Below are 17,160 nucleotides of genomic sequence, written 5' to 3' on the forward strand. Positions count from 1 at the left end.
CACCACATCCAGACTGTTTCAGGTTCTTTTTACTCTATTCATTCTTTGAATATTGATATCTTTAAAGATTCTTTTCCTAGACCCTCTGCTATTTATTTTGAGAAAAGATCTCACTCCATCCCCCAGACTGAAGTGCAGTTAGCGCGGTCATGGCTCACTGTAGTTTTAACTTCCCAGGCTTAGGTGTTTCTCCCACCTCAGCCTTCCAAGTAGTTGGGACTACAGGCACATGGCACCATGCCTAGCTATTTTTTTTTTGTATTTTTCATAGAGAATGGGGTTTTGGCTGGGCACGGTGGCTCATGCCTGTAATCCCAGAACTTTGGGAGGCTGAGATGGGTGGCTCACTTCAGGTCAGGAGTTCGAGACCAGCCTGGCCAATGTGATGAAACCCCATCTCTACTAAAAATACAAAAAATTAGGCATGGTGGCAGATGCCTGTAATTCCAGTCACTCAGGAGGCTAAGGCAGAACAATCACTTGAACCCTGGAGGTGGAGGTTGCAGTCAGCCGAGATCGTGCCATTGCATTCCAGCCTGGGCAACAAGAACGAAACTCTGTCTCAAAAAAAAAAAAAAAAAAGGGCGGGGCGGTTTCACCATGTTGCCCAACCTGGTCTTGAGCTCCTGGGCTCAAGGAATCCACCCTTCTCAGCCTCCCAAAGTGCTGGGATTACAGATGTGCGCCACTGTGCCCAGCAGACCCTCTCTTCTTCTGTGTGTACTCTTTCAGGGCAATATTATCCACTCTCACCACCTCATATTGCACCTATATGCTGATGACACGAAACCAGTCCTGATCTTTCATGTATAGAACCATCTCCTGGACAGCTCCAGATGACTTACAGACACCTCAAACTCAACATACCTAAAACTGAAGTCATCTCCATGCCCTTGCCACTTTCCCCAAATCTGAACCACTTTCAATATTTGCTATTTCTATAAACCAAACTACTACTTCTCAGCTTGCCAAGCAGGAAACCTCAGAACAATACTTTTTTCCTTCTTACTGATATATCCAATAAGTCACCATGTTTTGTCAATTCTGCCTCTTAGTATCTATCAAATTCACCCATTTCTCTCTACTGCCATTGACACTACCTAAGTCAGGGACTTAGCAAAGCTTTTTGTAAAGAGCCTTATAGCAACTATTTAGGCTCTGTGGCCTAAACAGTCTATGTCAGAACTGGTGTCAGCCATAATCCCAAAAGACACAATCCTGAATGTTGAAATCCTGAAAGATCAAAATCTCTAAAGTCTAAAATCTCTAATATCTAAAATCCTGAAAATTACAAACCCAAAATATTAAAATCCTGGAAGTTGAAAGCCAAATTCTAGGGAAGAAATTAGCACATTTTTTATTGTACATGGGGTAGCTGTATCATGTTAGGTGAAGTATTTTCTTGCTATTGTCTTTACATGGAAATTGTGTATAGTTTACACATATGGGTGTGAAGTTGAAAAGGTCTGAATTTTTGGACTTAATTTTAGGTGTCAGCTTGACTGGATTAAGAAATATCTAGATATCTGGTAAAGTATCATTTTAGGTGTGTCTGTGAGCATGTTTCCAGAGGAGATTAGTGTATGAGTCAGAGTGGACTAGATGGGAAAGATCTGCCCTCAGTGTTGGCATGCACCATCTAATCTGCAGGAGGCCCAGAGAGAACATATCCAGAAGGTGAACTGGATTCTTTGGGAGCTGGGACAGGCTTTTCTTCTGCTGCCTTGGATGTTAGAACTCCAGGCTCACCAGTCTTTGGATTCCAGCACATACTTACACCAGCAACCACTCAGATCCTGAGGCTTTCAGCCATGGACTGGGAGTTACACCATCAGCTTCCCTGGTTCTCAAGGTAAAAATGTAGAAACTTAATAAATGAAGTGATGTACATCTGCATTTGTGAAAGATAAAATTTCTTGAGATCTTGACTCTTTGGGTGACTGCACGTGTGGTAGCTGGCCCATGTGGTTTTTGATGGATCTCATCAAAAGGCTCAGGTTGTCTATCATGGTATTTCAGATGATGGTCACAGTTAATAGAGTTCACACAATTACCAGCCATAGTGATACATGTTTGTACTTCACTTTTTTAACTCTTTATTTTTTTAAATTTTCATTTTTTACTTACAGGGTCTCGTTCTATCTCCCAGGCTAAGACACAGTGGCATGATCATAGTTCGCTGCAGCCTCCAACTCCTGGGCTCAAGTGATCGTCCCACCTCAGCTTCCATATCTGGGACTACAAGTACATACCACCACACCTGGCTAATTTTTAAATTTTGTGTAAAGACAGGGTCTTAATTTTTTGCCCAGGCTGGTCTCGAACTCCTGGCCTCAAGTGATCCTCCTGCTTTGGCTTTCCAAAGTGCTGGGATTACAGGCAGGTGCCACCATGCCCAGCCTTGACCTCCTTCTATTATTATTATTATTTTTTGAGACAGGGTCTCACTCAGTTGCCCAAGCTAGAGTACAGTGATGTGGTTACAGCTCACTACAGCCTCGGGTGATTTTCCCCACCTTAGCCTCCAGAGTAGCTGGGACTACAGGCACACACCACCATGCCTGGTTAACTTTCTGTATTTTTGTAGTGATGGGGTTTCACCATGTTGCCCAGGCTAGTATCCTGAGCTCAAGTTATCCTCCTGCCTCAGCCTCCCAAAGTGCTGGGATTACAGGCATGAGCCACTGCTCCCGGCCGACCTCCTTTTTTTTGTTTGTTTTTTGAGACGGAGTGTCGCTCTTGTTGCTCAGGCTGGAGTGCAATGGTGTGATCTTGGCTCGCTGCAACCTCCACCTCCTGAGTTCAAGTGATTCTCCTGCCTCAGCCTCCCGAGTAGTTGGGATTACAGGCGCCTACCACCACACCCAGTTAATTTTTTATATTTTCAGTAGAGACAGGGATTCACCATGTTGGCCAGGCTGGTCTCGAACTCCTGACCTCAGGTGATCCGCCTGCCTCAGCCTCCCAAAGTGCTGGGATTACAGGCGTGAGCCACCACGCCCAGCCAATGACCTTCTTTATGAATACAGTTCATCTGCTCATAACTGTTGTACCTGTGCAACTGTCATTAGTATACCTGAGTATGCTTATAAAAATGTTATTATTGCCTATTTTATTGTTTAAAGTGACTTATGAAGCATTCTGTTGTGTGTTTATGTTTTTCGAATAAATCCTCCTTTTTTTTTTTGAGAGTTTTTCTTGTGAAACTCATATCCATGAGAAAAGGGAAACAATGAGCCCTGTGATTGCATTATCCTGCTGCTATAGGCAGTTTCCAGGCTGTAGAGCACAGGAGGAAGAATCAAAACTGAGTCCAGCAGTTTCCCTGAGTTAAGGGGAGAAAGACTAGTATTCTCAGAGGCCGAAAAGGCTGTAATTTGCAGGACAGAGTATTGGAGAGACAAATCTCAGAGACTGAGCCCTGGAGATGTGTAGAGGGAACTCATGAAGTTGCTGGCTAAGTACTAATCTGTGCATGCATGGGGAGAAAGTCCACCAGAGTGGAGAAAAAACTACTGGAGAGGAGCAGGCCAAACAATTCCCAAAGCTCATATAAGTTTGGAATTGCTTTCCCACCAAGCAGTGAAGAGGGAATTGGGTAGAATGGTTGGAAGGTTATCATGTAAGCAGTGAGGCTAAATTAGCCTTAGCCTACGATTATTCCGGACCATCCTATCAAACCTAGAAGGATTTAAACTGACAAGTAATTTAACTGCACACCAGAATAAAGTCCAAGACTATGTAAAAAAATACAACAAAATCCAAAACTCTATAAAAATTACCGAGCAAGGAGTTAGGGAAATATGATCTATAATCAGGAGAAATATTAGAAACAGAGAAAGATGACAAATATGATGGAATTAGAAGATAAATATCTTAAGACTGCTATAAAACATCTTACAAATTGTCTGGGCAAGGTGCTGTAATCCCAGCACTTTGGGAAAACGGGGTCAGAGGACAGCATGAGCCCAGGGGTTCGAGACCAGCCTGGCCAACATGGTGAAACCCCACCTCTACTAAAAATACAAAAATTACCTGGGCGCAGTGGCAAGCACCTGTAATCCCATCTACTTGGGAGGCTGAGGCAGGAGAATCACTTGAATCCAGGGGGCGGAAGTTGCAGTGAGCCAATATCGCACCATTGCACTCTAGCCTGGGCAACAGAGCAAGACTCTGACTCAAAAAAACAAACCAAAAAATTAGAAATTAAAAAATTTAAAAAATTTTTTTTAAATTAATTTTTTAATTAATTTTTTTTTTAGTTAATTTTTTTTAAAAAAGTAGCTAGCACCTGCGGTCCTAGCTACTCTGGATGCTGAGGCAGGAGGTTCCCTTAAACCGAAGAGTTCGAGGCTCTTGGGTTTAAGATCTCTCAATTGAACCCCAGTCTGGGTGACAGTGAGACTCTGTACCCAATAATTTTTTTTTTTTTTGAGACAGAGTCTCATGCTGTCACCCAGGCTGGAGTGCAGTGGCACAATCTCAGTTCACAGCAACCTCCACCTCCTGGGTTCAAGCAATTCTCCTGCCTCAGACTCCCAAGTAGCTGGGATTACAGGCACCCACCACCATGCCAGCTAATTTTTGTATTTTCAGTAGAGATGGGGTTTCTCCATGTTGGCCAGGCTGGTCTCAAACTCCTGACCTCAGGTGATCCGCCTGCCTTGGCCTCCCAAAGTGCTGGGATTACAGGTGGGAGTCACTGTGCCCAGGACCCAATTATAACTTTTAAAAATCTTCTGAACTTACTCAAGAATATAGAGGATTTTTTAAAAGACCCAAATGCAATTTTTAGATATAAACTACACCGAATCTGAAATTATACACTATCCTACTTGATAAAATTACCAGAAAATTAGAGATTGCAAAAGAACAGGTAAGTGAACTTAAAGCCACAGCAACAGAAACTGTAAAAAAGGAAGCAGGGAAAGCAAAAATGCTGGAAAAAAGAAAAAGAAAGAATACAGCTTCAGCGACCTGTGAAGGAACAGTTTAAAACACATGAAATTGTAATTTCTTCTTTTTTTTTTTTTTGAGATGGAGTATCACTCTGTCACCCAGGCTGGAGTGCAGTGGCGTGATCTCAGCTCACTGCAAGCTCCACCTCTCGGGTTCACACCATTCTCCTGCCTCAGCCTCCCGAGTAGCTGGGACGCCTGCCACCATGCCCAGTTAATTTTTTTGTATTTTTAGTAGAGACGGGGTTTCACTGTGTTAGCCAGGATGATCTTGATCTCCTGACCTCGTGATCCGCCAGCCTCGGCCTCCCAAAGTGCTGGGGTTATAGGCGTGAGCCATCCCACCCAGCCTGAAATTGGAATTTCAAAAGAAGAGAATGGAAGTGGGGAAGGGAGAGGAAAAACATTCTAAAAATAATGCTGAAGATCTTCCAAATATAATGAAAACTACAAACCCATGGATTCAAGCTCAATGACCTCAAAGCAGAAGAAATATAAAGAAAAAAGCATGTTAAAGCATATCATTTTTAAATTGCTCAAAACTACGGAAAAAGAGAAATTTTTAAAACCAGCCAGAATAAACAATACATATTAAGTACTGGGGATCACAAATAAGAATTTCAGCAGATTTTTGCCAAAAACTATGCAAGCCAGAAGGCCATGGTACAACATAGTACTAAAGTGCCAAAAGTGGCTGGGCACAGTGGTTTACAACCGTAATCCCAACACTTTGGGAGGCTGAGGCGGGCAGATTACTTGAGGTTCGGAGTTTGAGACCTGCCTGGCCAACATGGTGAAACCCTATGTCTACTAAAATTACAAAAAAATTAGTCTGGCATGTTCGTGCTCGCCTGTAGTCCCAGCTACTTGGGAAGCTGAGGCAGGAGAACTGCTTGAACCCAGGAGGTGGAGGTTGCAGTGAGCCCAGATCAGGCCACTGCATGCCATCCTGGGGAAGAACACAAGACTCCATCTCAAAAAAAAAAAAAAAAAAAAAAGAAGTGCCAAGAGAAAACACAAAACTATCAACCTAGAATTCTGAATTCTGTATCTCTTCATTTTTGGAATTCTGTATCTCATGAAAATATTTTTCCAAAAATTAATTCAAAATATTTTTCAAATAAAAGAGCTAAGGAAATGTTATCACCAGCAGATCTGTAGTAGAAAAAATGTGAAAAGAGGCTCTTTAGGTAGGAGAAAAATTATAAAACCATATTAGGTTTTATAATTTCAAAACCATATTAGGACATTCTATATCATATATTGGAACATTATACAAAAATAATAATGATGAATTGTATGTCTTAGGACATATGTAGATATAAATGCATGACAAAGGCAGGGCGGGGAAAAGTGGAAACATACTGTTGCAAGGTTCTGATGCTATACTTGAACTAGTGTAGTATTATTTTAAGGTGAAGCAACCACTAAAAAAGATACAGTTTTTAAAAATCAACATGTACCCTATAAATATGCCTACTAGGTATCCATAGAAATAAAAAATTTTTTAAAGTCTGTAAAGATCAGTAAGTAAAATACCAATAATCTAACTGAAAAAAATAAGAGAAACGCTTTGAATAGACAGCTCACAGAAAAGGAAACATAAGTGGTCAATAAACCTATGGAATGTTCTTCAACTTCACTCGTAAGATTAATTCAAATTAAATACAATGTTAAAATTACTTATATATAATATATATTTTATATATAACATACATTTTTTTTTTTGAGATGGCGTTTCACTCCTGTCATCCAAGCTGGAGTGCAGTGGCATGATCTTGGCTCACTGCAACCTCCACCTCCCAGGTTCAAGCGATTCTCCTGCCTCAGCCTCCCGAGTAGCCGGGATTACAGGTGCCTGCCACCACACCGAGCTAATTTTTGTATTTTTAGTTGAGACAGGGTTTCTCCATGTCTGACCTCAGGTGATCTGCCCACCTCAGCCTCCCAAAGTGCTGTGATTACAGGCATGAGCCACCACACCCGGCCATGTAAAAATTATTTTTTAAAAATTTAAGAAAAATTATTTTGAGGAAGATCAATAAATTTGATAACATACTGCAACAGTAAGAGCATAGGAAACCAGATACTCTCATACATTTCCGGGAGGAATGTAAGTTAGTAGTCTTTATGACAGGCAATTTTACGTTATCTGTTAAAATTTAAATGCCTATATATTCTTTGACATAGTAATGTGTTCCAACAAACAGTCACTGTGTCATTATACTAGCAAACGACTGGAAAACTAAAGGTATTGGAATATTTCTTGAGGGGAGCTCTGGGAAAATAAATAAATATCTAAATATATGTATAGAAATAGTCAACTTATTAAATTATGTCATATTAATATATTGGAACAGCATGCAAATGTGACAAATATTATATAGCATTTTCTCTCTCCTTCTCTGTTTGCCTCTCCCTCTCTCTCTCTCGCCATATATATATATATGTGTGTGTATATATATATATATAAAAAATGTAGAATGTATTAATATGGACACTTTAAGAGGCTAAGGTGGGCAGATCACTTGAGGTCAGGAGTTCAAGACCAGCCTGGCCAACATGGTGAAACCCCATTTCTACTAAAAATACAAAAATTAGCCAGGCATGTTGGCACGTGCCTATAATCCCAGCTACTCAGGAGGCTGAGACAGGAGAATTGCTTGAACCCGGGAGATGGAGGTTGCAGTGAGCTGAGATCGCACCACTGCACTCCAGCCTGGGTGACAAAGTGAGACTCCATCTCAAAAAACAAAAAGAAAAGAAAAGAAAAAAATATATATATATAGAGAGAGAGACAGAGAGACAGACAGAAGCAGCAACATGATCCAGTAGTATAGCATCATTTTGCAGTCAAAGTGCTTGGGTTTGAATCCAGGCTCTGTAAGGTATGTACTTGCTGAGTAATCTTAGGCAAGTTAGTCAACCGTCCTCTGCCTCAGTTTCTTTGGCAACCTAGTGAAAATACAGGATTTCATGAGTATTAAAAGAATTAATTTAGGCCAGGTATGGTGGCTCACACCTGTAATTCCAGCACTTTGGGAGGCTGCAGCAGGTGGATCACTAAGGTCAGGAGTTCAAGACCAGCGTGGTTAACATGGCAAAACCCCGTCTCTACTAAAAATACAAAAATTAGCCGGGCGTGGTAGCATGTCTGTAATCCCAGCTACTTGGGAGGCTGAGGCAGGAGAATTGTTTGAACCTGAGAGGTAGAGGTTGCAATGAGTTGAGATCGGGCCTTTGCATTCCAGACTGGGCAACAAGAGTGAAACTCTGTCTCAAAAAGAAAAAAAAGAAAAAGAAAAATTAGCTGGGCATGGTGGTGGGCGCCTGTAATCCTAGCTACTCGGGAGGCTGATGCAGGAGAATCACTTGAACCCAGGAGGTGGAGGTTGCAGTGAGCTGAGATCGCATGCCACTGCACTCCAGCCTAGGCAACAAGCATGAAACTCAGTCTCAAAAAAAAAAGATTTATGTAAGGCATTTTAAAATATCACAGATACATAATTAGTATTCATTAATTGTTGGAATTTAAAAAAAAGGGCCAGACACGGTGGCTCACGCCTATAATCCCAGAGCTTTGGGAGGCAGAGGCGGGTGCATCACTAAAGGTCAGGAATTGGAGACCAGCCTGTCCACTACAGTGAAACCCCATCTCTACTGAAAACACGAAAAAATAAATAAATAAAATTAGCTGGGCATGGTGGTGGGTGCCTGTAATTCTAGCTATTTGGGAGGCTGGGAGAGGAGAATTGCTTGAACACGGAAGGTGTAGGCTGCAGTGAGCCAAGATGGCACCACTGCACTCCATCCTGGGCGATAGAGGGAGCCTGAATCTTAAAAAAAAAAAAAAAAAAAAAAAAAGTTTGGGCATGGTGGCTCATGCCTGTAATCCCAGCACTTTGGGAGGCCGAAGCAGGGGAATCATTTGAGCCCAGGAGATTGAGATCAAACTGGGCAACATGGTGAAACCTATGTAAAAACAAAAATGGTAAGAAAAAAAGAAGAAATAGAAAGGAAGGAAGGAAGGATGGGAAGGAAAGAGAAAGAGGAAAAGAAAGATGGATGGAAGGAAGAACAGGAGGGAGGGAGGGGAAAGAAGGTCTTCGCAATACGTTACTAAGTGATAAAAGCAAGATCCAGAACAGTACAGTACGTCACCTTGTGTATGAATAATAAACTATATAGGCCGGGTGTGGTGGCTCATGCCTGTAATCCCAGCACTTTGGGAGGCCGAGGCGGGTGGATCACCTGAGGTCAAGAGCTCAAGACCAGCCTGGCCAACACGTTGAAAACCCATTTCTACTAAAAATTCAAAAAATTAGCTGGGCGTGGTGGTGGGCGCCTGTAATCCCAGCTAGTTGGGAGGCTGAGCAGGAGAATCGCTTGAACCTGGGAGCCTAAGGTTGCAGTGAGCCAAGGTCGTGCCATTGCACTCCAGCCTGGGCAACAAAAGCAAAATTCTGTCTCAAAATAAACAAACAACTACATAAATGTATGTCTGCAAAAGTAGAGACTACCTCTGAGAAGCTAAACAAGAAATGTCTAACACTGAATCCTTTAAAAAAAGACCCTAGAAGCTGTGGGACAGAGAAAGAAATGTACTCTCCTCTTCATATTTTTTTTGAGACGGAGTCTCACTCTGTCACCAGGGTTCAAGCAACCTCTGCCTCCCAGTTCAAGCAATTCTCCTGTCTCAGCCTCCCGAGTAGCTGGGACTTCTCTGGGAAGCTAAACAAGAAATAGTCTAACACTGAATCCTTTAGAAAAAAAGACCCTAGAAGCTGTGGGGCAGAGAAAGAAATGTTCTCTCCTCTTCATGTTTTTTTTTCCTTTCTTTTCTTTTTTTTTTTAACACGGAGTCTCACTCTGTCACCAGGGTTCACGCAACCTCTGCCTCTCAGGTTCAAGCAATTCTCCTGTCTCAGCCTCTCGAGCAGCTGGGACTATAGGCACCCGCCACCACACCCAGCTAATTTTTGTATTTTCAGTAGAGACAGGGTTTCACCATATTGGTCAGGCTGGTCTTGAACTCCTGACCTCAGGCGATCCATGCTCCTCGGCCTCCAAAAGTGCTGGGATTACAGGCGTGAGCCACAGCACCCAGTCTAATTTCTGTATTTTTAGAAGAGATGGGTATGTGGTGGGTGAGCCAAGATCGTGCCACTGCACTCCAGGCTGGGCGACACAGCAAGACTCCATCTCAAAAAAAAAATACGAAAATTGGCCAGGTGTGGTGGTGCGCACCTGTAATCCCAGCTACACAGGAGGCTGAGGTAGAAGAATCATTTGAACATAGGAGGCAGAGGTTGTAGTTAGCCACGATCATGCCACTGCTCTCCAGCCTGGTGACAAGAAGACGACTCCGTATCCAAAAAAAAAAAAAAGAAAAAAGAAAAAAAGAATTAGTAATAAGCACTTATAAACTCAGGAAAATGTGAATTTCAAACACAAGTATCATGCTCAGTAAAAAAGAGGCAAACCAATTCAATTTTTTAATAAACTGTGTTTCTTTCCAGAATTACCATAGTGATCAATTTTTCTTGGATCTTGCAGCCTTCTCTGGTCTTTATTGTGACCTACTTTTGTAACTCTTACTCTTTGCCTTTCTTCCATTTATCTTTTCATGACCTCACAGATAGCTTCCTCTATTTACAGTAAACCACGTTTTGACAGAATATTCTTACGTGTCTTTCTTTTCCAAAGCTCTTACTGTGTTTATCAAATTTTTTATTTATATTAGGAGACAAATCAGCGTTTGATTTCAGTCAACATCTTAATACATGTTTAAAACACAAATATTTGCGGATGTTGCATATGTATGTATATACACAAACACAAATTATCTTCTCAAAGTATATAAAAGCTATTCTTGTATTTTAAGAACACAATCATATATTTCAAAAATAATATTACTGCAAGCATACTTAAAAATCACACACAAAGTGTGATTTAAAATGAATTTTCTATATAAGCTCCTGAGTCAGTCTGAGGCCCTGTCACTTACTGGCTATGTTACTTTGCTTAAGTTATATAATATAACCTCCCTGAACCTCAGTTTCCTCATCTGTAAACCCATGCTAATAATAGGATCAAACATTGGGATATTATTACAGAAGAGTGAATTAGGTAAAAGACATTTCAAACAATGTCAGATTCATAGTAAGTGCTTAAAAATATATATTAACAGCCAGGCACGGTGGCTCATGCCTGTAATCCCAGCACTTTGGAAGTCCGAGGTGGGCAGATCCCAAGGTCAGGAGTTTGAGGTCAGCCTGACCAACATGGTGAAATACCGTCTCTACTGAGAGAAAAAAAAAAAAAAAATTAGCTGGGCATGGTGGTAGGTGCCTGTAATCCCAGCTACTCAGAAGGCTGAGGCAGGAGAATCACCTGAACTTAGGAGGCGGAGGTTGCAGTGAGCCAATATTGCACCACTGCACTCCAGCCTGGGCAACAGAGTGAGACACCATCTCAAAATAAATAAATATTAACAATGTTATCATAACATTACTAATATAATTAATATTATAAAATATAAGTTATTAAAATACAAAGTAGTAAAAGCACATAAAGTGAAAGACTAGTTGGCAATGAGTTGTCTACAAAGTAAGTGCTATGGCTAATTTTTGGCCGGGCAAGGTTGCTGACACCTGTAATACCAGCACTTTGGGAGGCCGAGGTGGGAGGATCACTTGAGCCCAGGAGTTCAAGACCAGCCTAAGCAACATGGCAAAACCCTGTCTCTACAATAAACAAACAAACAAAATTATCTGTCCATGGCAGTGTGTGCCTGTGGTCCCAGCTACTTGGGAGGCTGAGGTGGGAGGATCACTTAAGCCTGGGAGGTTGAGGCTGCAGTGAGCCGGAACTGTGCCACTGCACTCCAGTCTGGGCGACAGAATGAGACGATGTCTCAAAAAAAAAAAAAAAAAAAAAAAGACTAATTTTTAAAAAATGAAACTAATCGGCTGGGCACGGTGGCTCAAGCCTGTAATCCCAGCACTTTGGGAGGCCGAGACGGGCGGATCACGAGGTCAGGAGATCAAGACGATCCTGGTTAACATGCATGGTGAAACCCCATCTCTACTAAAAAAATACAAAAAACTAGCCGGGGGTGGTGGCAGGCGCCTGTAGTCCCAGCTACTCGGGAGGCTGAGGCAGGAGAATGTTGTAAACCCGGGAGGCGGAGCTTGCAGTGAGCTGAGATCCGACCACTGCACTCCAGCCTGGGCGAAAGAGCGAGACTCCGTCTCAAAAAAAAAAAAAGAAACTAATCTAAAACCTTATAATTAAACAAAGTATACAATTAGAACTGATTATATTCCATATTATTTTAAAATTAAATTAATTCAAGTCAGAGCTTTAAAAATTAAGAAATTTTATTTCTGAAAAGAACATGCAAACATAAATGGAAAAGGAACGTCATATTGTTTATCTTATTCTTCAAAGGACTATTTATTGTCTTTATATCAGATGCTCCTTTTTTTCTTAATTTGTTTTCCAATTCGGGCTACAAAAAATTCCAATGAATAATATGAGAGCAATAATCATTATCCTACGCAATGGATCTCAAGTTATTTAATCCCTGGAAAAAGGTCATAACATTTTCTATTATCCATCACCATAAAATATATGCAGAAAACTCTTTAAGTAACTACTTGGAGCTACACTATTCCAAACTCTCCTTTGTCTTATAATGGTACCTTAAAAAAATTCAGGTGGGGCGCAATGACTCACGTCTGTAATCCCAGCACTTTGGGAGGCTGAGGGGGGTGGATCACGAGGTCAAGAGATCAAGATCATCCTGGCCAACATGGTGAAACCCCAACTCTACTAAAAATACAAAAATTAGCTGGGGGTGGTGGTGTGCTCCTGTAGTCCCAGCTACTCAGGAGGCTGAGTCAGGAGAATTGCTTGAATCCAGGAGGCAGAGTTTGCAGTGAGCTGAGATCACGACCCTGCACTCCAGCCTGGGCGACAAAGAGAGATTTCGTTTTCCAAAAAAAAAAAAGATCAAAGACTGGAATTTCAAAGAAGCTGAGACAACAATCTTGAAGAAATACAACTCCTCACTTATCTAATGGATCAGAATCACTGGGAAACTTACCCTGGGAAATGTAGAAATCTGCATTTTTAAACAACCCCCGAGTTTGTACACTTGTCTTTGTTTATCTCTGAGATAGGGTCTTGACCCATCACCCAGGCTGGAATGCAGTGGTGCAATCACAGCTCACTGCAGCCTCAGCCTCCCAGGCTCAAGTGATGCTCCCACCTCAGCCTCCCTAGTAGCTAGAACTACAGGCACATGCCACCATGCCCAGCTAATTTTAGCTAGAACTATAGACATATGCCACCATGCCCAGCTAATTTTTGATTTTTTTTTTTTTTTTTTTTTTGCAGAAACAGGGTCTCACTATATTGCCCAGGCTGGTCTCCAACTCCTGGGCTCAAGGGATCCTCCTGCCTCAGCCTCCCAAAGTGCTAGGATTACAGGGGTGAACCACTACACCTGGCCATATACTGTCATTTCAAGTGTAAGTGAGGAATAATGAAACAGAAAGGGTTAATTTAAAATTTTCTGGGTGGTGAATCTTGAGCAAATTTCAATGAGGGGAGAAACATTAAGTAGTAGGGAGGAGTGAAGCAGTAAAGCCAAGACAAAGGAATGGTATATGTAAGAGAACTCAGTTTCAAAAGATGTTTCAGCATCCTAGGCATATATAAGTAACCATACCTGTACCAAATAAGCAGCTGAGGCACAGGAGATAGGCAAGACTGCCAACCAAAACTTCTTAGAAAAACACCAGGCTTTCATTGTTTAATTCTTCGCCCAGTTTCTAGGGGAAAGGCTTTCTATACAAGCCTCCAATGCAGTACAATACTAATTGACAGAGCAGAGGACCCAAACAACTGAAGCAAAGGAGGGTACTTTTGTTTTCAATAGATAACAAGGATCTTAAAAAAAAAAGGAAAAGGGGCTGAGCAAGGTGGCACTTTGGAACTTGAGCCCAGGAGTTCGAGACCAGCCTAGGCAATATAGTGAGACCCCGAGTCTTAGGGGAAAAAAAGGAAAAAGGTTAAAAAGCCATCTTGTTTTTTGTACTGGATTATTACAAACATTTATAAACACAGAAGTTTCATATAAGGGAGGCTTAGGCCAGGTGTGGCGGCTCACACCTGTAATCCCAGCACTTTGGGAGGCCAAGGCGTGTGGATCACCTGATGTCAGGAGTACAAGACCAGCCTGGACAAGACGGTGAAACCCTGTCTCTACTAAAAATCCTAAAAAAATTAGCCAGCATGGTGGCGGGCGCCTGTAATCCCAGCTACTCCGGAGGCTGAGGCAGAGAATTGCTTGAACCCGGGAGGCGGAAGTTGCAGTGAGCTGAGACTGCACCACTGCACTTCAGCCTGGGCGACAGAGCAAGACTCCGTCAGGAAGCTTTCTTTCAGAACAGCTAACCAAAAAATTATGCAAATTTAGAGTGAAAAAATGTAAAACAAGAAATTTAAAGCATTACAAGATTAATTTTAATGTAACTGGTCAGTTTGCACATCTGTAAAATGACAGTTTGAAACCAGGTGATTTCTAACATCCAGTCTGCTTCAAAGTCTAAAATTCTATGATACTCAAATTCCTTAAACTTTGAATTAAATAAACTAGGTTTAAAAACTAAAATCTAAGCTTATTCTGATAATTCAAACAACTCTGAAATGTTAGGATATCAATATCCCATAAACGACTCAGCAGTACCGTTTTCAGACTTCGTTAGTATGTGTCCAGAACAAATAAAGAGCAAAAATAGCTATTTTCTCTTACTTTGACTGCTAATACTAATAGCATACAAAATAGCTACTCACTGAGAAGGCATCATAAAAGGCTCTATTGTTACAGAATCCTAAAAGTCTCATGAAAATAAGAGAAACATCATCAGCTAACATCATCAGGCCAAACACAGCTCACTGAAAATTTTAAATTCATACTTAGATTAAATGAAAAATTCGAGATATTTATCTATCACGCAAAACAGGTTAGCACTGCTTCACAATCTGAACATCACCGCACAGCTCCTTTGGTTAAACAGAAAAAAACTTCCCATGGTACTCTTTCCTCCTAATTCTGCCATTCTTACTATGCACAATGCGTATTTTCCATGTACTGTGAGAGAGATGCACTACACAGAATTATCCATGGGGATAAAATTTTATCTACACTGAAATTTAATGTGGGTTAAGTAAGCTTACCATAATGGAGTTTTACACAGAATGTGTATTTCTCAATGTAAAATGATTTTGTGAAGTAAAGGGGAAAAATAGAGGAAGTTTGTTTCCTTAGAGCCTCCATAATTACGCACTTTATTCTTAAAATAAGGGACTGGTCTGCAGGATTAACAAATCTTACAATTCAAAGACAGATAAACATCGGAACGACAAAAGAAGTAAGCAAAATAAAAACGATTACCATTAAAAACTCTTCCCTTGGCAGTTTTCAGAGAGGGTTAAAAAAAAAAAAAAAAAAACCTCTTCCTGATTGTCAGGCTGAACCTGCTGTCACATTTGCCATTTTTATAAACCCACCAGTCTGATCAAGAGCCCTATCTTTAAGAATAACTTCTAAACCATGAATTTTTAGAGTTAATGAGGTAATAATACTATAGTATTACAGTTGTAGCTCAACAACTGTTAAGATACTACAGATCAGTAATCCAGAAGATAATTAAACTTTATCAGCAAAGTAGCAACCACACCCCTTAAAAACAACTCACACTGTGCTCCGTTAACTTCCATAAAGGGAATTTCGCTGAAAATCGATTACTTCATTGCTTGAAACTAGCACGTTTGTTTTGGAATTACAGCAAGGTTTTGTAAACACTGTCTCACGGTAAAGCTAATGACTTTACCTCTTTCTGAAACAATCAGTTTCAGGGAAGGCACCATATATTACGGTGAAACTGGGTCTTAGTTTACATAGCGATTAATTATTTTAAAAATTCACTTCCACTGTGCATTGCAAGAATTAGCCGTTTTAAAAACTCAACCAAAGCCCAATGACAATATATTACTCTAGAAAAAGTGTGTCCTTTGGGTTCTAAGAAAGGCATTAAATGGGAATTTAATATTAAAATATAATTCAATGGCTAAGTCTCTAGTTTCCCCCAATCACTTAATTTTTCAAAACCCAGAAAGGGCCTGTTTGAGGGTATTGTGAAAACCTGTGGAAAGAGAGGCTTTGGAGGGGAACGGCCGAATTAAAATAAATGCAGAGAGCAAAGAGAACTCCGAGTTCTTTGAACTCCCCCAGGCTGAACAGGACGAGAGGGAACCTTACCTGCCAGCGGCCATAGGTGAGGAGGACCATAGAAATGGGGATGGCGGTGCCGGACATGGCATGAGTGGAGGGCATGCTGTACTCGGAGTTGTAGAAGACCTCTAACTTGACCACGGGCGGCGAGGCGGGCCGCGGCCAGCGGATGATGTCCTTGGTGCACTGGCCCAGGTACATGACCAGCACCCAGATGACCACGAGCCTCCGGCCCACCAGAGGGTCCAGGTTCCAGATCCAGAAGGGGAAGAACAGGATGTAGAAGAGTTCGTTGCCCAGCTCCGTGCCGAAGCAGAACAGGCAGTAGAGCGGCCAGTTGCTCACGCGGGCCAGCTGGCCCTCCTCGCCAGTCAGCGAGTTGCGGCGCAGGGCGCCCGCGCGCCGCGGCGAGGCCGGGCCCAGCTCGGCCGCCAGCCCGTTCCGCACGCCGTTGGGGGAGCCGACGCCGTCCGGCTTGGCGGGGCACTGATTGCGGTCGCTCCCGGGCGGCTGGGATCCTCCGGGCGCCCCCGGCGGCCGCCCTCGCAGTCGAGGGTCTCCGGCGAGGGGCGCCTCCGCCTTCTCATCCTCCCTTGGATCTGCTGAGCGGCGCGGCGGCGCTTCCACCCCGCACAGCCACTGAAAACGGGCCACTTTCTGCGGGTCCTGCAGACGGCCAACCAGCTGGGCCAGGCGCTGCCTCAGCGACATGGTAACAGAACCCCCGGAAAGGCTGGCCGGCCGCCGGCGCAGCCCCGAACTGTCCCCGCGCTCTCGGCCAGCAGCAGCGCTACCGGCACCGCGCTCTACCCGCCGGAGTGCGCCGGGTGACGGCGCCACAGGCCGCTGCGGCCGCCGCGCGCCCCCGCGCGCCCCTCCCTCTCCGCGCGCGCCCCG

The 17,160-nt window shown here is 42.6% G+C and overlaps 1 protein-coding gene across 1 annotated transcript in view; it reads right to left on the bottom strand.

Moving 5' to 3' along the window:
* Positions 1-17,126, bottom strand: part of SGPP1 (sphingosine-1-phosphate phosphatase 1) — a 47,665-nt gene extending 30,539 nt beyond the window's left edge. Inside the window, exon 1 of the mRNA XM_025393013.1 lies at positions 16,291-17,126. Within this exon, the coding sequence (XP_025248798.1) occupies positions 16,291-16,974 (684 nt within the window). The 5' untranslated portion in view covers positions 16,975-17,126. The remainder of the gene's footprint in view (positions 1-16,290) is intronic.
* Positions 17,127-17,160: the final 34 nt, after the last annotated feature.

The sequence above is a fragment of the Theropithecus gelada genome, chromosome 7b, assembly GCF_003255815.1.
Source record: "Theropithecus gelada isolate Dixy chromosome 7b, Tgel_1.0, whole genome shotgun sequence".
Taxonomy (NCBI): Eukaryota; Metazoa; Chordata; class Mammalia; order Primates; family Cercopithecidae; genus Theropithecus; species Theropithecus gelada.